The 21929-nt window shown below is 42.5% G+C and overlaps 2 protein-coding genes across 3 annotated transcripts; one reads left to right on the top strand and one right to left on the bottom strand.

Annotated features, from left to right (window-relative positions):
* Nucleotides 1-229: 229 nt before the first annotated feature.
* On the top strand, nt 230-10926 carry lxn (latexin). 2 transcript variants are annotated; one of them, XM_026225939.1, is made up of 7 exons: nt 230-362; nt 8139-8291; nt 8384-8452; nt 10082-10262; nt 10351-10487; nt 10568-10630; nt 10731-10926. In XM_026225939.1, the coding sequence occupies exons 2-7, from the start codon at nt 8151-8153 to the stop codon at nt 10839-10841; spliced, it is 702 nt and encodes a 233-aa protein (XP_026081724.1). In that variant the 5' UTR covers nt 230-362; nt 8139-8150; the 3' UTR covers nt 10842-10926. The 2 variants fall into 2 exon arrangements, with proteins under 2 accessions (XP_026081724.1, XP_026081723.1); XM_026225938.1 differs by lacking the exon at nt 230-362 and adding an exon at nt 1121-1427.
* gfm1 (G elongation factor, mitochondrial 1) lies at nt 5265-21755 on the bottom strand. The gene is made up of 18 exons (XM_026225937.1): nt 21604-21755; nt 21147-21296; nt 20881-21013; nt 20362-20566; nt 18296-18412; nt 18036-18186; nt 17239-17393; nt 16643-16727; nt 16431-16568; nt 16255-16356; nt 16077-16133; nt 15861-15998; nt 15698-15780; nt 7036-7198; nt 6313-6457; nt 6078-6238; nt 5704-5757; nt 5265-5514 (listed from the first exon to the last, which is right to left on the bottom strand). The coding sequence occupies exons 1-18, from the start codon at nt 21661-21663 to the stop codon at nt 5383-5385; spliced, it is 2229 nt and encodes a 742-aa protein (XP_026081722.1). The 5' UTR covers nt 21664-21755; the 3' UTR covers nt 5265-5382.
* Nucleotides 21756-21929: the final 174 nt, after the last annotated feature.

The raw sequence follows: 21929 nt of genomic DNA, 5'->3' as shown, positions 1-21929 counted from the left end.
AACATACAAACCGAACAGATACATTAACATAAACACAACTTAAAAACTGGAAAATTGCTTAAACTGTTCAAACTGAAGAACTGACTCGAATCAGTGAATCTGTTTGTAATCGGTTCATTTAGAACAAAGAATAAATCAGATAACCGATTCGCTAGATTGAATCTTTCTAAAGCTATTAATGTGAGAGAGCGAGTCGCTTATGACGAACCGATTCACTAGAAAGAATCGTAAAGAATTTCGAAGCAAATTGTGGAGGAAAGAGGGCTTTTTAAGACGAACCGGTTGAATTTAGGATTTATCAGCGCTGTTCGAGAGAAAGAGTCGACTGTGTGTTTGATTCGCTCCACTGGCTCTGTTTTAAGGTAACACGAATCAGAGAAACATACAAAACAGATCAGTCTCAGTGTGTATCACTCATCGAAGTGACCAAAGTTTCACCGAGGACATAAGTATTCAAAATTTATAACTTTTACAATGTACAAAGACTGTGAATGCAGTAAAACCCCAGAGCATCTGGATGACATAACTTACAAATCAGGAATGTCAATAATTGACTAAATATTTGTAACGTTAATCTGGCTCCGATGAAGACTGGAAGCATGGTTTTGTGGTGTATTCTTGCTGATTAAGGAATAATACAACACTTCCTCGCCTTACAAAAGGTTGTGGAAAGCAGAAGTGCTTCAGAAGGCATGTTTAGAGAGAAAGTGTGACGCACTTCTGGAACCAGAGACCCAGAGTTACTCCGAAACAAGCACTGGATCTCATTTGATGCAGCGATGCTTTAGGTCAAATCTGTTTTTACAGTCTATGGTTAAAATGCAGATACTGAGTAAAAATAAGTACAAGTATCTGGTCAAAAACATACAGTACTTAACTGAAAGTAAAGAAGTACAACTTTAAATTATGCAAAAAAAAAAAAAAAAAAAAAAAAGTTGAAAATAAATAAATAAATAAAATACAGGAGATTCTTGTGTAATAGTTTTGAATTATCTTCCCAGTGCACGATCTTTGTCAGACATGCATGCAAAGGTTTGGTTGAAGGGGAAATAGTCCCCGTGACGTCACCACGAATGGATCACAGCAGCACAGATATGTCACGCTATCAAAAGCTGAAGTGTCTGTTCTGGAGACTAGCTCGGTTTGTTCTCTCGTGATCCCAGAGGACGGTCAGATCTGTTTGTTCAGATGCTGAGTGTTATCCGTCCGCGGTCATCTGGACAGCGTCAGCTCACGCTCGTGTTACGCAACAGGCTCCTCTTTATAAACAGCAGCAGCGTCTGAGCTCTCCTCCGGAGCCGATCATGAAGACCTTCTGCTCAGTTTGGCTGCTTCTCTCTCTGGTTGAGCTCAGTCCGGCTCCACCCGTGTCTCAGGAGCCCCCGCTCGCGTGCACAGGAGCCCCGGGTCACGCGCCGCAGTCCGAGGTAACACGCAATGTGACTCCGTGAACTACAGCTAAACATTTGATGAAGAACAACGTGTTTCCTGCAGAACTCAGTGTTTGACTGCTTCCCTTAGCTTTACTGTGTGTTGCTAAGCGGCTGCCACGTTCTTTTAGGTGGTTGTTAGGGTGATGTAAAGTGGCTAAAGTGTTGGGGTTTTGCTAAGTGGTTACTATGTTCTATTAGGTGGTTGTTAGGGCGTTGCTAAGTAGTTAAAGTGTCAGGGTGTTGCTAAGTGGTTACTGTGTTCTTTTGGATGGTTGTTAGGGTAGGGCTGTGCAAAAAAATTGAATGTGATTTTCATGTGCATATCATCAGTAAAGGTGCTTTTGTGATTAGTCAAGTCAAGTCTGCTTTATTGTCAATAGTATATTTCCAGCATGTGTGTTCAGATCAGGGTTGCCAGGTTTTCACAACAAAGCCTGCCAGTTGCTTCTCAAAACTAGCCCGATCGCATTTCCAGGAGGTTCCCCGATAAAAATTGCATCCCGGGGATAAAATACAAATTTATTTGGCAGCGTTGTCTTGGTAAAATTCACATTTTAGGGGCTAAATATCACGCTATTGGAATTTGCGTTGTTTCAACCTGCTGACATGAAAAACAACCGCAGACTTGTCAACACTGGTTCAGGTGGAGCAGCATTCACTACACAGAGCCGTAGTTCACTGACAAGCTACACAAAATCAGTTTCAAAATCGGCAAGGAATCGCCTGTGCAGCCCTAGTTGTTAGGGTGTTGCCAATTGGCTACCATGTTCTTTTAAGTGGTTGCCAAGGTGTTGCTAAGTGGTTACCGCATTCTTTTGGGTGGTTGTTAGGGTGTTGCCAATTGGCTACCATGTTCTTTTAAGTGGTTGCCAAGGGGTAACCACATTCTTTTGTGTGGTTGTTAGGGTGTTGCTAAGTGGTTACCACATTATTTTGTGTGGTTGTTAGGGTGTTGCCAATTGGCTACCATGTTCTTTTAAGTGGTTGCCAAGGGGTAACCACATTCTTTTGTGTGGTTGTTAGGGTGTTGCTAAGTGGTTACCACATTATTTTGTGTGGTTGTTAGGGTGTTGCCAATTGTCTACCATGTTCTTTTAAGTGGTTGCCAAGGTGTTTCTAAGTGGTTACCGCATTCTTTTGGGTGGTTGTTAGGGTGTTGCCAATTGGCTACCATGTTCTTTTAAGTGGTTGCCAAGGGGTAACCACATTCTTTTGTGTGGTTGTTAGGGTGTTGCTAAGTGGTTACCACATTATTTTGTGTGGTTGTTAGGGTGTTGCCAATTGGCTACCATGTTCTTTTAAGTGGTTGCCAAGGGGTAACCACATTCTTTTGTGTGGTTGTTAGGGTGTTGCTAAGTGGTTACCACATTATTTTGTGTGGTTGTTAGGGTGTTGCCAATTGTCTACCATGTTCTTTTAAGTGGTTGCCAAGGTGTTTCTAAGTGGTTACCGCATTCTTTTGGGTGGTTGTTAGGGTGTTGCCAATTGGCTACCATGTTCTTTTAAGTGGTTGCCAAGGGGTAACCACATTTTTTTGTGTGGTTGTTAGGGTGTTGCTAAGTGGTTACCACATTATTTTGTGTGGTTGTTAGGGTGTTGCCAATTGTCTACCATGTTCTTTTAAGTGGTTGCCAAGGTGTTTCTAAGTGGTTACCGCATTCTTTTGGGTGGTTGTTAGGGTGTTGCCAATTGGCTACCATGTTCTTTTAAGTGGTTGCCAAGGTGTTTCTAAGTGGTTACCGCATTCTTTTGGGTGGTTGTTAGGGTGTTGCCAATTGGCTACCATGTTCTTTTAAGTGGTTGCCAAGGTGTTTCTAAGTGGTTACCGCATTCTTTTGGGTGGTTGTTAGGGTGTTGCCAATTGGCTACCATGTTCTTTTAAGTGGTTGCCAAGGTGTTTCTAAGTGGTTACCGCATTCTTTTGGGTGGTTGTTAGGGTGTTGCCAATTGGCTACCATGTTCTTTTAAGTGGTTGCCAAGGGGTAACCACATTCTTTTGTGTGGTTGTTAGGGTGTTGCTAAGTGGTTACCACATTATTTTGTGTGGTTGTTAGGGTGTTGCCAATTGGCTACCATGTTCTTTTAAGTGGTTGCCAAGGGGTAACCACATTCTTTTGTGTGGTTGTTAGGGTGTTGCTAAGTGGTTACCGCATTATTTTGTGTGGTTGTTAGGGTGTTGCCAATTGGCTACCATGTTCTTTTAAGTGGTTGCCAAGGTGTTTCTAAGTGGTTACCGCATTCTTTTGGGTGGTTGTTAGGGTGTTGCCAATTGGCTACCATGTTCTTTTAAGTGGTTGCCAAGGTGTTTCTAAGTGGTTACCGCATTCTTTTGGGTGGTTGTTAGGGTGTTGCCAATTGGCTACCATGTTCTTTTAAGTGGTTGCCAAGGTGTTGCTAAGTGGTTACCGCATTCTTTTGGGTGGTTGTTAGGGTGTTGCCAATTGTCTACCATGTTCTTTTAAGTGGTTGCCAAGGTGTTGCTAAGTGGTTACAGCATTCTTTTGGGTGGTTGTTAGGGTGTTGCCAATTGGCTATCATGTTCTTTTAAGTGGTTGCCAAGGTGTTGCTAAGTGGTTACAACATTCTTTTGGGTGGTTGTTAGGGTGTTGCTAAGTGGCTACCACATTTTTTGGGTGGTTGTTAGGGTGTTGCTAAGTGGTTACCACATTCTTTTGTGGTTGTTAGGGTGTTGCCAATTGGCTACCATGTTCTTTTAAGTGGTTGCCAAGGTGTTTCTAAGTGGTTACCGCATTCTTTTGGGTGGTTGTTAGGGTGTTGCCAATTGGCTACCATGTTCTTTTAAGTGGTTGCCAAGGGGTAACCACATTCTTTTGTGTGGTTGTTAGGGTGTTGCTAAGTGGTTACCACATTATTTTGTGTGGTTGTTAGGGTGTTGCCAATTGGCTACCATGTTCTTTTAAGTGGTTGCCAAGGGGTAACCACATTCTTTTGTGTGGTTGTTAGGGTGTTGCTAAGTGGTTACCACATTCTTTTGGGTGGTTGTTAGGGTGTTGCTAAGTGGTTACCACATTTTTTTGGGTGGTTGTTAGGGTGTTGCCAATTGGCTACCATGTTCTTTTAAGTGGTTGCCAAGGTGTTGCTAAGTGGTTTCCACATTCTTTTGGGTGGTTGTTAGGGTGTTGGGAGTGGTTTCTTGATCTCTGGTTAGCTGATCATCAGTGGGTTATTCCAAAAAGCAGGTTAACTTTCATACAAACACCTTCAGAGTTTAATCTCTCAGAGTCAAGTTTTAGTCTTAAGTAGGGCTGCACCATAAATCGCATGCAATTTTATTTAATGCGCATCTGGTCAGTAAAGCTGGCTCTCTAATCAGACAAAAAAAGTGAATATTTTTTTGTTTGGTCATTTTGCGTTCACATGTTATAAAGTCAGACGAGTCACATTTGTATTGTTATTATAGAAATACTTTATTTTTATTCATTTTTTCTTTTTATTTAATGTAGATCCGCAACAGCTGTTTCCATCCCAAGTTGTGAATTTAACTTGTGTGCAAAATTGGAATATAAAACATTTGCAAATAAACCACCATTTAACAAAATCACCAATTCCTGGTAAATTGACACCAAATATCACTACGAAAAATGGAAGTTGCTGCAGTATGAGAAGCCACTGCTAGGCTTTGTTCCATATATAATGATGAGCGCAGTAACAAGCCTATCGTACGCTCCTGCCTTCTGATGCCCGATGATTGGGAACACACATTGCTTTTATGTTCTAATAGTGCTTTAAAATCCCAGAATGAGCTTCATAATAATGTGTCAATCTGTCTGACCTATTGAAAACCACAGGAAAACTGAAATTTTTCGACGAGTTTAAACGGATCATGATTTTACTACATTTGCAATCATTCGCTGTACAAATACATTTACAGAGCATGACCCAAGCGGATCCTGCAGAGTTTAAATCAGATCTGGACTGTGTGCAGGCTTCAGTTCTTCCACTTGCTCTTCTTGGCGGGCAGCTGTCCCGTGGCCTCCAGGTGTTTGTTGACCAGATCTTCCTGTACGGAGGGCAGACAGGGCTGATATCTGCTGTACTCCATGGTGTACTCGCCTTTACCCTGAACACACACACACACACACACACACATATCAATATGAAACACTGGCCACAACCATCAGGACTTGGTTTTGTTCTTTCACAGAGAACTTCTGCACTCTGAAGGCAGTTGTTGTCTTGTTAGTTCACAGTAAGAGCAGGAGCACATGTAAAGTCTGGTGTGTGTGTGTGTGTGTGTCCTCGTCTGTACCTCGGTGCAGGAGCGCAGCTCGGTCGAGTATCCGAACATGTCGTTCAGCGGGATCTGGACAGAGAACAGCAGGTCAACAGAGATTAGTCGAACATTATGCCAGTATGATCATGATCAGATTTCTTTCTCACACACAACTGTAGGACTTGAACAAGAAAACACCGTAGCAGTAGCAATTCTATGTTTTCTGCTTTTACATTCAGTTTTCTTGAAAAAACAACTTGTGTAGCGAGGGTTTATTAGTACGTTACTACATTTCTAATAATTTGAACACAAACACCAGTTAACTGATGAATCTACAGCTAATAATGGAGCTGTCTGACGTGACCGGTGAGATCTGGTTGTGTTGAGTCCGTGTGACTGAAGGGACTCACGTCAGCGTAGAGTGTGAAGTAGCCCTCGGCCCCGTCCTGTCCCGTGATGACCCCGTGACGACGGTTGACCCCTGCAATAACGGCCCCCTGGAACTCATTGGGGGCCACGATCTCCACAGACATGACCGGCTCCAGAATCACCACGCTGGACTTCTCAAGCGCTGGAGACACAGGACACTGACGTGAAGCTCTGCTCAGACGTCAGAGAGAGACACATCTGATCTGATCATCATACCCTGTTTTACAGCGCCCTCTCCTGCCCGGATGAAGGAGATCTCGTTCGAGTCCACCATGTGATGAGCTCCGTCCTCCAGGATGAAACGCACTCCAGATATCTTGTGTCCCGTCAGAGGACCCTTCTCACACGCTTCCCTGAAGCCCTGAGGACAGACACCACACACACGTCACCAGAGATAGAAACACTCTGCCTAAAGACAGAGATCAGACAGAAACCAGTGCGCTCCACAGAAGATACCAGTTTGGGACGACGCGAGGCTGAGAGACCATAACATTTTAAAGGCATCACTTCGTTATTTTAGTTTTGAAGGACCCCTTCAGGTCATCAGAGATCAGGATGAATTTGTTTCTTCATCAGGTTTGTAGAAATGCAGCACTGCATCAGTGTCTCATAAATGGATGCTCTGCAGTGAATGGGTGCCGTCAGAACGAGAGTCTGATTAAAAACATCACAATAATCCACAGCACTCCAGTCCATCAGTGACTCCATGTGTTTGAGTTAAAATCATCTTAATGCTGGATGTGTTTCAGGTTTGGTCTTCTCCAGATGTTCACTGATGGACTGGAGTGCTGTGGATTATTGGGATGTTTTTATCAGACTCTCGTTCTGACGGCACCCATTCACTGCAGAGCATCCATTGATGAGACACTGATGCAGTGCTGCATTTCTCCAGATCTGAAGTACTGAGGTCTTGTGTGTGTGTGAGATGCGGGCGGTCACCTTCTCTACAGCGGGCACGAACTGTTTGGGGATGTTGGTACCGACGGTCTCGTCACTGAACTCCAGCTTCGTGTAATTCTCGGGGTCCAGCGGCTCCAGGACACCAATGACCTTACCGTACTGACCCGAGCCTCCAGACTGCTTCTTATGAGTGAAGTCAAACCTGCAGCATAAAGCACCACCCATCCGCATTAGTGCTAGACTACACACATCACATACTCACTATCCATCTTTGGTCGGGGAGATATAAAGATCTACTGTATACACATACACAGATACACTGCATTTCTATCCTCACTCAACAATGTTCACAGAAACCACTGCATGGCATTTTACAGGATTTAAAGGGATAGTTCCCCAAAAATGTAATGTTGGTAACCAAACTTCCATAGTTTTGGGGGGAAAAAAGTATAGAACAAATACTACGGAAGTCAATGGTGTTCGTCGACCGTTTGAAACCAACATTCTTCAAAATATCTTCTTTTGTGTTTAACAAAAGAAAAATTCATACAGGTTTGGAACGACATGCAGGAGAGTAGCTCTTCACTGAAACACTTTGAAGCAATAGTTCTCTCATCATTTATTTAAAAATAACTTAGTTGACTAATTAAAAGTATATTATGTATTGATAGATAGACAGACAAATAAGATTCACTTTAAATGGATTGTAATGTATTAATTATCATGTATGTGGCAAATCAGTTTGGTTGCAATGACGGTTCCTCTGATTGACCTTCAGTAACTACAGAGAAGAGTCATGTTTCTCTTTATAATCCATCCCTACATGCATCACAAACTGTGTAGTGCTCCAGCAGTCATCTGTTTTAATCTAGCTGCAGTGTCTCTTTAAGAGGGGGCGGGGCTAGTGCACAAAACAGGAAGTTAAAGCCTCTCCCAGCAGTAACTGTTACAGGCAGCTTCAGCTGGAGATCCCTATATTTCTTCATCTTTTGTTTGTTCAACTGAACCTTTCTTCATCCTTCATTCTGACAGTGATCACATGTACTCTGTCTGTTACGCAACAGTGTGTGATAAAGGCTGAGAGTCCAGCGCCTCGCCCCACACAGCCTCTCAGGTGTTTGTTTGTGCTCTGACTCTCTCAGACGGCTGAGGACATGGCCAGCACTGGAGACCTGGAGCCCACACACTACCCAGCGCGGCGGGCGGCTACGGTGGCCCTGCATTACCTGAACACACACCACGGCTCGCCCTTCAGGGTGTTCGGACTGCAGCAGGTGCACAAGGCCAGCGCCGAGGTGAGGCTCTCATGACTCTGACACATGACCACACCTGTGAGTGTGTCCTTGGATCAGCGTTTGCTAACGCTGGCTAACTCTGGTGTTGACAGGATGTGGCAGCAGGAGGCAGGAAGTACAAGCTGGATTTCTCCGTGACAGACTGGGCCAGTGGCAGCGAGGTACACTTCATTACTAACGTGTCCAGAACCACTGACTCACTCCTGTCTAACCAGCTCTAGTGTACCGAGCACAGATCCTACAGCATGTATGGCAAGCCAGTTCAACATTTAATCCTTAAAACTAGTGTCTCTTTTCACACTACCAGCACTCATTTTTCAGCTACTAGCATCGATTACATTATGTAGCAGTACTTGTTTATTAGCTACTAGTGCTTATGATTAATATACTTGTACTGTTTTAAATAGATACTACTACTTATTAAATAGATACTACTATGTGTTTCAGTAGTAACTAGTAACTATACTACTGTTACAAAAGATACTAGTGTATAATAATAATGCACCAGTGTCTAATGAATAACTACTTATCTATTAAAAAGGCACTAATAGCAAATGAAAAGTAATATTTTTTTGATTAAAAAAAAGTGAGTGAATAGTTGATGTCTGAAAGGCAGATCCCCATAGGAGTCAATGGCAAAAACTGGAATGTGTTTCTAGTAACAGTAGAATAGGTACTGAAATAGGTACTAGTATATTTAAGAAGTTACTAGTAGCTAAAGAACAAGCAATAGTAACTAATTAAGTGGAATGGAAACTAGTAGCTAAAAATATTACTAGAAGCTATAAAACAAAAACATAATATGTTTTAAGGATTCAACGTTGAAATGTACTTCAGTAAATCATTATAAATGTTTAACAAATGAGCTGATATTTTTCTCCTCACTCCTCTTAGGAAACATTAACTAATTACTATCAGGAGACCAATCAGTAAAAGCTCAGATGAGTCTTCAGCAATACAGCAGTTAAATATCACGGTAGTAATTTATGCAAGCCTGTTGAGTAACGTACATGTGTTGCATTAATCCAAAATATTCCAGCATTAACTAAGAGCTTCTCATCATTTAAACAATGTACTTTTCCCAGCTTTAGAAACATTACTGAAAATACAGATATTCTTGTGACGCCAAATTTAAATAAGTGTTACATTCATATATATATCCTGATAATTTTTTTTTATAAAAACAAGAGCATGACAGAAAATGTCAAGCTCTTTCGGTCTAACTGATGGATAAAGATTATTTGTAGTGCATCTTTATGATTTAAAATGCCTTGTTTCAGTCTTTTTGAGCAGCGGTTCCTCAAACTTAAAGAGCCTCAACTATTGTAATCACAGTAGACTCATTCAGAAGGTGAATATTCTCCAAATATTCCAGAATATACATTTAATTTGTAACATTTGGTGAAGAGAACAGTAATGAACCTACTTTGCTCTGATGGACTTATAAATGCCAGAATGAGATTAGTCTAATTCACTAGGTGCTGTAACGTAATTATATAACATTAAATTACTGAACTATTTTTACACGCACTCCTTAATGTCAATGCATTGAATATTTATTTTCTGATTATGCATATTCATCCCTAAATATGGACATTAATTTGGTGCTTTGTCACCCAGTCTAGACTCAAGCACACTGCAGTATAACATGGTCAGCGACTGATAGAGAACAGTAGGGTCGATTAACTCTCGGTACACAAGTGTGGGCTCAGTAAGGCTTGTTAAATGAGAGAAATCCTTCTAGTATGTTGATTTAGTGCTCTGATGGGTGATGTGTGTTGTTTGTGTAGGGCCCAGCGCTGCGGTGCTCGGCGGACGTGTTGTTCCCCCAGACGGAGCGGCACAGTGGTCCTGAGGTGCAGCTGCGCTGTGAGGCCCTGCAGCAGATCAACCGCACCGCGCAGGAGGAGCACGCTTTCTACCAGAGATACATCTCGCCTGACAGCGCCGTCTCTGCACGCGACATACCAGGTGTGAACAACACCTGAACAATCCTGCACCTGACACCACAGTCCCACAGTGCACTGCAGCGCACCTCTCTCTCTCTCTCTGTGTGCAGACAGCTATGGTAACGTGAGCGAGGAGATGCAGCCGTTCTGGCGTTTGGCTCGTGTGGCCGCGTCCTTCATCATGCTCCGAGAGTCCAGTGAGAGAACAGAGTTCAACATGGCTCAGGTGGCCAGCGTCGCCCAGCAGGTGAGTGCAGACGCCCCCCGCTGAGACTGTGTGATTATGGGATTTATATCACTATAACACAAACACTGTGTGTGTCTCAGGGGTCGAGTGAGGAGCAGCTGATGTTGGAGTTTGTGGTTCTTCTTCATGACTTCCCCTCACAGGTAACACAGAAACACTCCTCATCTTCTGTGGACACCGAGGCCGTGTGTGTGTGTGTGTGTGTGTGTGTGTGTGTGCTGACGGTGTGTGTGTGTTCTGCAGGAGATCATTCAGTGGAAGCTGCTGGCGTCCTGGTCTCCAGACAGAGGCGTCAGGGTCCTGCAGACCGAGTGGCAGCCCAGATGCCCTCACGCCACCAAACCACCCAACTGACCCCGAGCTGACCCTGAGCTGACCCCGAGCTGTGTGCTGCATGTGTGCCAGTCATCCAGACCAATAAACACAGAACTATACAGCGGATGGCTGCAGTGTGTGTTCATCAGACAAACCCACTCTATTAATCACTGCTCACCTTATCAAATCAATGTCAGCTTAGAATCACTGATGTAGAGTTTTATATATTTCTATTTAGTTTTTGTATTTTTTTTATGTCTATTCAGGTTTAGGTACCTTAGAACATTAAAGTAGAATTAAATGAAAATGTTGCCTTGGCAAACTTTAAAAAAACTTTTTTATATAGATTTTAGTTTCTTTTTTCTTTTTTTTTTTAGGTGTTTTAGAACATCAGAATAAACTAAATGAAAATGAGAAATTAAAGTAATTAAATAACAACTAACATTGTTTTTATAATCTTACTCCCACAAAAGTTCCCCTGAAATCAAAATAGATCTTTATTTTGCTGTTAGTATGAATATGCTACCCTTTCGTTATGTTCGGGAAGAAAATATTCACTAAATTAAACTGCTGTAAAAATATCACACAAAATGACTTATTTTCAATATAAAAAGTGATTGTGAACTGGATATTTTTTTACTTTTTATAACAGTCTTGGGTTAGTCAAAGATTAGTAACAACACTGTCTTTGATGCACTGTTGGTTTTTGTGCAGCAGTAGATTTTAATTTTCTCCCTCATTTACTGTTGATGGCTGTTTTGCCCCTTTGACTTCCATTATAACTACATCTTGATTTCAAAGCCATGACACCATATAATCATCCATTCTTGATGGTTGGTGGTTTTCCCTGTTGGGAAGAGGTCAAATTTATTTTTTACAGTTGATCACCAGGTAGGACCATTAACCCTTTAGATAGACCTGTGCAAAAAAAAAAGCTTAGTTTCTGGCTTGTATATGGAGCTACAGTATATGGAGTATAACAGCATATTATAGTGTGTGTGTGTGTGTGTGAGCGAGCGAGAGAGTCATTTGTGCATTTACCTTGATGCGTCTGAGAAAATCAAAATATAAACCTCAGCTCTCAGAACTACATGGAGTAAACAATAACGGAGTAAAAGTATTTATGCACCTGCTGCCTTTTAACGGCGGTGAGAAGTACTGACTAAATAAAAACAAGTGGATTTACAAGTGAGTAAAAAAGCTATGGAATAATTTACAAATCTCATAAACTTATATTTTATTCACAATAGAATATAGATAACATATCAAATGTTGAAAGTGAGCCATTTTGAAATGTCATGCAAAATATTGATTCATTTTGGATTTCATGAGAGCTACACATTCCAAAAAAAGTTGGGACAGGTAGCAATAAGAGGCTAAAAAAGTTAAATGTACCTATAAGGAACAGCTGGAGGACCAATTTGCAACTTATTGGGTCAATTGTGAACATGATTGGGTATGAAAAGATCCTCTCAGAGTATCAGTGTCTCTCAGAAGTCAAGATGGGCAGAGGATCACCAATTCCCCCAATGCTGCGGCGAAAAACAGTCGAGCAATATCAGAAAGGAGTTTCTCAGAGAAGAATTGAAAATATCAACCAAAGATTCAGAGAATCTGGAACAATCTCTGTGTGTGAGGGTCAAGGCAGGAAAACCATACTGGATGCCCGTGATCTTCAGCTCTTAGACAGCACTGCATCACATACAGCAATGCTACTGTAATGGAAATCACAACATGGGCTCACACTGTAAAAACGACAACTAAAAATTGTTCACCTTACTAAGATTTGTGCATTCAATGACAATAAAATTGCTAGTTGGAACTTGAACTATCTGTTTTAAGCCACTTGAACTCACTTTCAGACGTTTCTGAGGAAAAGTTAATCTTATTTTATAAATTGAGTTAATTTTATTTTGAAGTTGTAGTTGACACCCAGTTAGAGTGAAGTCAACTTATCTGTGCATGCTCATTTGAACTGGCTGCGACAGGGTTTCCAATGATTTTTCCAGGAGCTCCCTTCGAAAGTTTGCGTCTGCCATCTTGTCACGATGCCAACGGTAACTTTCCCTGATGTCTTTGTCGAGGAGAAATATTCCTTCTAATTCTAGTTCAGATAATTCAGAAAGTTCAGATAATTTGGCTTTTTCAGCTGGGGATTTACACATTTCTGAATTAATACAACTGTTTATTGGTCATCTTTGGCAATATTGCATTATTTGTAAGGTCTCAACAAGGAATACTTCCAGAAAACATTGTCGGTGAACACAATCCACCGTGCTATTCACCATTGCTGGCTAAAACTCTATAGTTAAAAAAAGAAGCCATATCTAAACATGATCCAGAAGCATCCAGAGGCTTTTTCTCTGGGCCAAGGCTCAATTAAAATGGACTGTGGCAAAGTGGAAAACTGTTCTGTTTCCAGACGAATCAAAATGTGAAGTTCTTTTTGGAAAACTGGGTTGTCATGTCATCCGGACTAAAGAGGACAAGGACAACCCAAGTTGTTATCAGCGCTCAGTTCAGAAGCCTGCATCTCTGATGGTATGGGGTTACATGAGTGTGTGTGGCATGGGCAGCTTACACATCTGGAAAGATGAGCTCCATCAATGCTGAAAGGTATATCCAAGTTCTAGAACAACATATGCTCCCATCCAGACATCGTCTCTTTCAGGGAAGACCTTGCATTTTCCAACATGACAATGCCAGACCATATACTGCATCAATTACAACATCATGGCTGTGTAGAAGAAGGATCCGGGAACTGAAATGACCAGCCTGCAGTCCAGATCTTTCACCCATAGGAAACATTTGGTGCATCATAAAGAGGAAGATGTGACAAAGAAGACCAAAGACAGTTGAGCAACTAGAAGCCTGTATTAGACAAGAATGGGACAACAATCCTATTCCTAAACCTGAGCAACTTGTCTCCTCAGTCCCCAGACGTTTTTACTCAGTTTTAACATTTGATATGTCATCTATGTTGTATTCTGAATAAAATATTGAAATTTGAAACTTCCACATCACTGCATTCTGTTTTTATTCACAATTTGTACAGTGTCCCAACTTTTTTGGAATCGGGTTTGTAAACTATGTTCATAAATCTGATGCAAAGTAGATTTTTTAGAAAAATCTAAAATTGTATCACTGAAGGATTTAAAGGTTTTAAACTGGCTTTACCATCAAGAAAAGACAAGAATTTCACACATAGGCTGTCTGTACTTCTCACCATCAAAATGCAGCAGGTGCATAAACAAACTTACTTTGTTATTGTTTACTTCTTGTAGTTCTGAGAGCTGAGGTGTATATTTAGATACGCATCAAGGTAAGTGCACAAAGGTCTATCATCCCCTCTCTCTCTCTCTCACACACACACACACACTTCTGGACCCTTGCGATGGTATAGAAGGCGTCGTCCCTGGAGTCACACCTCTGGCAGGCTGAAGGAAGTGAGTTGTCTCCACGTTGGTGGAAAACCACACTTAACCGTTTATCCCAATCCACCTAGATACAGGATCCTCTGAATCCTCCTCGCTTTCAGGGGAAGCTGGAGAGGATTATGAGGGTGCCACAACAAAATCAGGATCTGATTCTCCTGAGTCTGTGGTGTCAGAGGGAGAAGACAATACATCCTGCAGCTCACTGGAGGGGTCAAGCTGCACAATCATTTCTAAAACTTTGGTACAAGTCAAGCCCTTTCACGTGTTGCTTGCTGCTCTTCTCACCATTAAATGACCAGCAGGATGGCATGGAAGTGTTTAAATCCACTTGTTTTTGTTTAGTCTGTACTTCTCACCATCAAAAGGCAGCAGGTGCATAAACAGACTTTGTTATTGTTTACTCCGTGTAGTTCTGAGAGCTGAGGTGCTACTAAACACTCACTCACTTTCTCTTTCTCTCTCTTACACACACACAAACACACACACACACTCTATTATATGCTGTTATACTCCATATAGCTTCATATACAAGTCAGAAACTAAGCTTTTTTTTTTTTTTGCACAGGCCTATCTAAAGGGTTGATGGTCCCACCTGGTGATCAGCTGTAAAAAGAAAAATATTTACCTCTTCCCAACAGGGAATCAAGAATTCCTCCATCAAGAATGCATGATTATATGGTCTCTTGGCTTTGCAATCAAAAAATGTTATTATAATGGAAGTCAATGGGGCGAACAGTACAGTAACATGAACAGTAAATGAGGGAGAAAATGTAAATCTACTGCTGCACAAAAACCAACAGTGCATCAAAGACAGTGTTGTTACTAATCTTTGACATGCCCAAGACTGTGATAAAAAGTAAATAAATATCCAGTCCACTATCACTTTTTATCTTGAAAACAAGTCATTTTGTGTGGCCAAAATAAGACTCAACTTTACCCCCAGTGAACGGAAACGTCCCCAACACCGCATACGGGTTAAGGTTATCTATTAGAAGCTTTAAGAATTCAAAACTTGCGTGAAATATAAGAATTCACGTACTTGTGCCCTATTCGAAGTTGTTTTGGAATATAAATAATGATTTGTGTGTTCACACTAAAATCACAAAAAGAAAAAGTGCACTTTAAAAACTTGAATGATGCACTTGACCGAACCGAAACAAGTGTTCACTTCATGCACTCAACTACTGCAGCTTTAAATAGGTGAAGAGGACTCTGATTATGAATGACAAATCACTGTAAAATTCATACACTATACGGTTGAGTACGTAGTGCACAAGTACACAGTGTTTAAGGGCATAGTGTAGAGCGCATCATTTGGGACGCAGCTTCAGTCTGCAGCCAGTACAGATCACAGATCACACTGCACTGTATGAAGTGTTTCAGGTTTTAGTTTAGGACGAGAGCTTTATCCGAGCAGCAGCTATGAATGTGTTTGATGTGTGTAAATACAGGACTCACGGCACAGCACTGGTCACCGTCTCTCTGAAGGCCACTTTGGGTTTGCCCATCACACAGGGACAGTTGTATTCCCTCTCCATCCTCTGTAACACACAGACTCCTGATGATCAGGGTGTGTTCACACACACACACAGCGGCTCACACAGGTGCATGCGGTCAGTACCTGCGAGTAGATCTCCAGATGCAGCTCTCCCATGCCCGAGATGATGGTCTCCTTACTCTCCGTGTCAAAGTGGACTCTAAACGTGGGGTCTTCTCTGGTGAAGCGATTGATTCCCTTGGAGAACTTGTCCATGTCGTTCTGGAGGACAGAAGAGGCTGCATCAGTGTGTGCCTGAAGGGTCAGCTGTGAGAGAACGGGTCAGTGTGATACTGATACCTTGTTGGAGGCTCGTATGGCCATGGAGATCACAGGATCAGGGATGTGAATGGATTCCTGCGAATACACGTCATCATGAGGATTACTACACACACTGTGATACTGTAACACAGACAGCTGGGTTTTTGATTAACATTAGCATTAGCATCATGTTCACTGCACACTCTTCATCACATACCATGGAGAGGTTGGCATTGGTGCGGGCGGTGAAGGTGTCTCCACTGGCACAGTCGATGCCGAACAGAGCGCAGATATCTCCAGCATACACCTCCTCCACGTCCTGCAGACAGAAACACAGTCTCAGACTCTCTCAGGGCTGGCAGGAGCGGTGACTCCAGCAGCAGACGCCCTCACCTCCATCTGATCAGCGTGGAGCCGCACCAGTCTCTGCACCCTCACCCTCTTCCCCGTGCGGGTGTTGTGGATGTACTCCGTCTTCCTCAGACAGCCCTGATACACGCGCACGTACGTCAGCTGCCCGAAGCGCCCCGCCTGCAGACACGACACACATCAAACACAGCTCAAACTCTGAGAACTGAGAAACCCTTCCTGGGCTCCAGCTTCACCTCCAGCTTGAAGGCCAGGCCGACGAACGGATGCGTGTCGTCTCTCGTGGGGTCCATCAGGATCCTGGAGCCGTCACTAGACGCCCTGAAACACGGACACAGATTTCAGACCCAGTGCAGTAGTGCAGGGTCAAGATCTTTTTAAGACCAAGTACAGAAAATGTTAGAAACACAAGACGTCATCATGCTCTCGAAATGTAAAGCAACACTTCAAAGTTTGAAGATATGAACTCCTACCCATCTCCATTACTTTTTCATTCATTTACAAATTAACGTTTACTGTACCTTCCGACTACATCCTAATACAGTGCTGTTCTTCCTCTGTATTTCTTTCTTTAATCAAAATAACAGTTTTATCTTTTAGTCTTGCTTTCTGTCTGAAAACCAACCTGATTCAAAGGGAAAACCAGTTTTCATTCCCCATTGACTGATACCTGTCCTCATATCTCCAGTAAATGCATCGTGAAGTAAGGATGTTTTAATATTTGTACTGGGAAACGAGACAGAGACTCTGAGGAAGAGATTCACTAAACATCTCCTTCTGAACATCATGTCAGGTCGCTGGGGGAAGCGAGAGGAAAACACTGCAAACTCACTCCTCGTTCAGGATGGCGTAGTTCTTGACCTCGGTGGGGTTGGGCAGATACTCCAGCGCAGCGTCCAGCAGCGGCTGAACTCCTTTATTCTTCAGGGCACTGCCCACCAGGACCGGGGTGAACGCCCGCTGGATAGTCGCCCTGCGCACAGCAGCCTGAAACCACAGAGAAACACTTCAGGAAACAGATCAAATACACTCATAACACTGAGAGAGAAAGGGTTTGTTTCTTCATCAGGTTTGGAGAAATGTAGCACTGCATCACTGTGTCATCAGTGGATGCTCTGCAGTGAATGGGTGCCGTCAGAATGAGAGTCCAAACAGCTGATAAAAACAGATGATTTTAACTCAAACACATAGAGTCTATAATCCATAATAACACTTCCTCCAGTGAAAAAGTGTTCTGGTCTGAATCAGGAGAGAAATCTGCACAGATCAAGCAGCGTTTAAACAGATCTAAACTAATCTGTGAGAGACAACATCAGATGCACTTTTTCACTGGAGGAAGTGTTATTATGGATTATAGACTCTATGTGTTTGAGTTAAAATCATCTTAATGCTGGATGTGTTTCATCTTTTGTCTTCTTTTGCTGTGGATTATTGTGATGTTTTTATCAGCTTTTTGGACTCTCATTCTGACGGCACCCATTCTCTGCAGAGCATCCACTGATGAGACACTGATGCAGTGCTACAGTGTCCTTGTTACACATTGCATGTATTTGCTGTCTATGAAGAAAGCAAATAGTCTCACTAGGGATTGAAACAGAGCTTCAGATTATTGAACAGTATCAGTAAAACCTTGATATCATCCACTGTGGGAACTTTCTCCTCCAGAAAGATCTCTCCCAGTGTCTCATCGGCATTAGCCACACACTCCACCAGCTCCTGTCTGCGGTCCGCCGCCTCGGCGCGCATCTCTGCCGGGATCTCGTCGAAACGAATGCTCTGACTCCAGAGAGAAACGAAACAGACATGGAGATGAGAGAGGCTGTGATTTACAGCATGTCTCAAGGTATAAACCGCTAAAGAAAGTCAAGCATCAAGCACACGCTCTCTACCCGAAAGGGCCTTCGAAGAAGATGCTGCGCTCCTCGATCAGATCAATGATCCCTCGCAGATTTCCTTCCAGTCCGATGGGAATGTTGATGAACGCTGCATTATGATTCAGTTTAGTCCTTGAAAAAAAAAGAGACACATTTTAAAATATAAATTCATAAATAATATAAATATCTCTGCACATATCTGCTCACCCTGGACCCATAATCCTCATCATTTGAAGAAATCACTAGACTGATTTCTAAGTCCAAGAACTCCCTACTGTTCTGGTTAACACCTGTTTTCCCTCTATCACACATTATAACATCCATAATTAACTCCTCCATACTTACTCACATTGTCCCTATATCTCTCAGGATTGTTTCTGTTAAACCTGGTTCGGATCCTAATGAAGCTAATAATTACCGTCCCATCTCCAACCTCCCATTCATTACTGAACTATTAGAACGGAATATTACAACAGCTCATCTTCATTACAATAACCTCTATGAACCTTTTCAGTCTGGTTTGCACCAGAATCATAGCACTGAAACAGCCCAGGTAAAAATCCCTAACGATCTCTTACTTGAAGCCGACAGCAGCCTTGAATCCATCCTGATCCTTCTCGACCTTACCTCAGACTTTGACACCACCTCCCACTCAATTCGTTAGGAATGTTTGGCTGCCAATGGGATCGCTAATAATGCACTAGTTTTTTTTTTTTTTTTTCAGTTGTATCTACAACATTTTTCAGTCAGTAAAAATGTGGCATCAAAAATTGCCAGTCACTCATGGTGTTCCTCAAGGTTCAGTGCTGGGATCATTGTTTTTTACCTCTTGGCAATATTCTCAGTTATTTTGGGATCAATTTTCACTGCTACGCCAATGATACACAACTTTACCTTTACACAAAACCAAACACTCCTCTTCCTCCCTCTGCCCTCACTTCCTGTCTACAAGCTATCAGCAATCATTTGTCAAAGAACTGAAAACAGAAGTGAGTTTCTCCTCATTGGATAGTTACACTCTCCAAAACTCATCCCTTCACAATGTCAGTTGATGGGTCTCTGATACTCATCTCCTACCATATCAAAAGTCTTGGCGTCATTATGGATAGTGTTTTTGTTCATTTCTAAAACCAAAATCAAGATATTTCAATGAAACCAGTGATGTTTGTTTTTGTGCATCAAGCAAGCACATGAAAGCTTCTGTTTGCCATATCTGACTCGATCTATGATTGTGTCCATCATTGTTTATATGAGAATAAAAGCCTCCATTCTATTTGTTCATCATCTAAAGCAGGGTTTCCCAAAGAACTGGTGGTTCGTTAGGTAATTGCAGGGGTTCGTGAGTTGGTACCCATGTTACGTCTGTGAGTTAATACAGTTAACGAAAGAATAAAACAAATGCATAGTTAAAACGTTTTTGCAAAGAAACGTTACAGGTTTATACAAATGTAATGTAAAATCTTAAATGTATAAACAAAATTATCTTTTGGGGAAACCCTGTAAAAAAAAAAAATGTAAATAAAAAAATATGATTTTATATATATATATATATAATTATTAAAAAATTTCATTACATTGTAAATTACAGTAAAAAAATTTTTTTTATTTGTCAGGTGTAATAACTAACAACAGCTATGTAAAATTACTAAAACACTATAAAAATATATTTTTGTTAGTTTTAAAAGTGAAACATGCAAATGTGCCATAAAAATAATTGAAATATGTACTTAAAATTGCTGGGGGTACTTCAAGTACATAATTAGATCAAAGGGGTTCGAAAGTTTGAAACCCCTGGACTCAAGCAATCGCGTGTGTCTCTTTAGACTTGAATTAAACCACTATATTCATATGGATGATGTTTGAGTTTATTTCTTTAAGAATACTTTCAGTAGAGAGGCAAAACAGAGTTCATTCTAACATCCTCGTGTCAAAGATTCACCAGTGTCTCATGGGTTTGAATGGCATGAGGGTGAGCAAGAGAGTTTTAGGGTTAACGGTTCCTCTAAAGACCTCTGTGCACAGTTAAGCCTGGATCATGACCTCTGTCCGGTCTGGGTCAGTGTGGGTCAGTGTGTCCTCACCTCAGCTGCTGCAGCGCTCGGCTGGGGTTGGCACCCTGGCGGTCCAGTTTGTTGATGAAGGAGAGGAAGGGTACACCGTAGCGCTTCATCTGCCGGTTGACGGTCATGGTCTGACACTGCACTCCTCCGACGGCACACAGCACCAGCACCGCTCCGTCCAGCACACGCAGTGACCGCTCCACCTCGATGGTGAAGTCCACGTGACCTGCATATCAGCAGTACATACTAGATATGACCAAGCACATGAAACAAGTGTGGTGCACAACATCACAGCTGTTTTCGGTCAGTGTGAGGGACCAGATTCATCAGCTCAATTACTAGAAGTGCAGAAAATGGTAAAACAACGCATTTGTGGATGACGGCACCCATTCACTGCAGAACATCCACTGCTGATTCCTTCCACATCACTAGTAGAGTGTTGTGTTTAACCCTTCGGGAGCCGGCTCCCTGCTAGCTACACGTGTGTTAGCCCTGTTTTCTCCCAGGATGCCCCTGTCTCTCTGTGTGTGTGGCTGGTACCTGGCGTGTCGATGATGTTGATGTTGTGATCTCTCCACCTGGTGTATGTGGCAGCGGACTGGATAGTGATTCCTCTCTGTCTCTCCAACTCCATGGAGTCCATGATCGCTCCCACTCCATCCTTCCCTCTGACCTGAGACACACACACACACACACACACCGCGGTGAGCTGACAGCGTGGGTCTGGGCCCAGGCCGGATAGAGAGAGAGAGAGAGAGCATTGTGTGTGTGTGTGTGTGTGTGTGTGTGTGTGTGTGTGCAGTCACCTCGTGCATCTCTGCGATCCTCCCGGTGTAGTACAGCACTCTCTCCGTCAGCGTGGTCTTCCCGGAGTCGATGTGCGCAGAGATGCCGATGTTCCGGATCCGCTCGTTCGGTGTGAGGCCATTCGAGCAGGAGCGACAGCTGACCAGCACCTGACACACACACACACACACACACACACACCAGAGACACACACCAGAGACACACACATCAGACACATCAGAGAGCCAAGAGTATCTCACACACACACACACACACACACACACACACACACACACACACACACACACACACACACACACACACACACACACACACACACACCAGAGACATCAGAGAGCCACGAGTAACACACACACACTCACTCTCTCACACACTCGCTCTCTCACACACACACCCTCTCTCTCTCTCTCTCTCTCATACACACATACACACACACACACACACACACACACACACCTGTCTCTTGTTGTGCAGGTGTCGCTGAGTTAAGGCTGATGCTGCTCTCAGAAGCCGCATCGTGAGCTACTGTAGATGTCAAAGTCACGCCGACCGGCTGCTTGTGAAACTACTTCCTGTTCTACGGTGAGCCGAGAGGGACAAAACAGACCAACGATTTTCCAAACGATTTGCGTGACGCGGCTGAAACCTGCGCTTCCCCCCCCCCCATCACTATTATTTCCCTATACTTTCTCAATTTCTTCATATTAAATGACAATTTTTTTTATTTCTATCATTAGCATTTATTATTATTGCACAATTTTTTTTTTTTGTATGAAACAGAC

Source organism: Carassius auratus, chromosome 40, assembly GCF_003368295.1.
Source record: "Carassius auratus strain Wakin chromosome 40, ASM336829v1, whole genome shotgun sequence".
Classification (NCBI taxonomy): Eukaryota; Metazoa; Chordata; class Actinopteri; order Cypriniformes; family Cyprinidae; genus Carassius; species Carassius auratus.
This window is presented reverse-complemented; position numbering and strand designations above follow the sequence as displayed.

Bases quoted from the DNA above. Each gene is read 5' to 3' on its own strand.
- lxn (XM_026225938.1), top strand. From the start codon at position 1,305: ATGAAGACCTTCTGCTCAGTTTGGCTGCTTCTCTCTCTGGTTGAGCTC. The intron at 8,292-8,383 runs GTGAGGCTCTCA...TGGTGTTGACAG, and splicing joins TGCACAAGGCCAGCGCCGAG to GATGTGGCAGCAGGAGGCAG. The intron at 8,453-10,081 runs GTACACTTCATT...TTGTTTGTGTAG, and splicing joins ACTGGGCCAGTGGCAGCGAG to GGCCCAGCGCTGCGGTGCTC.
- gfm1 (XM_026225937.1), bottom strand. From the start codon at position 21,663: ATGCGGCTTCTGAGAGCAGCATCAGCCTTAACTCAGCGACACCTGCAC. The intron at 15,999-16,076 runs GTATCAGTATCA...TCTGTCCTCCAG, and splicing joins CCATACGAGCCTCCAACAAG to AACGACATGGACAAGTTCTC. The intron at 6,458-7,035 runs GTGACCGCCCGC...GTCTGTCCTCAG, and splicing joins TCGTGCCCGCTGTAGAGAAG to GGCTTCAGGGAAGCGTGTGA.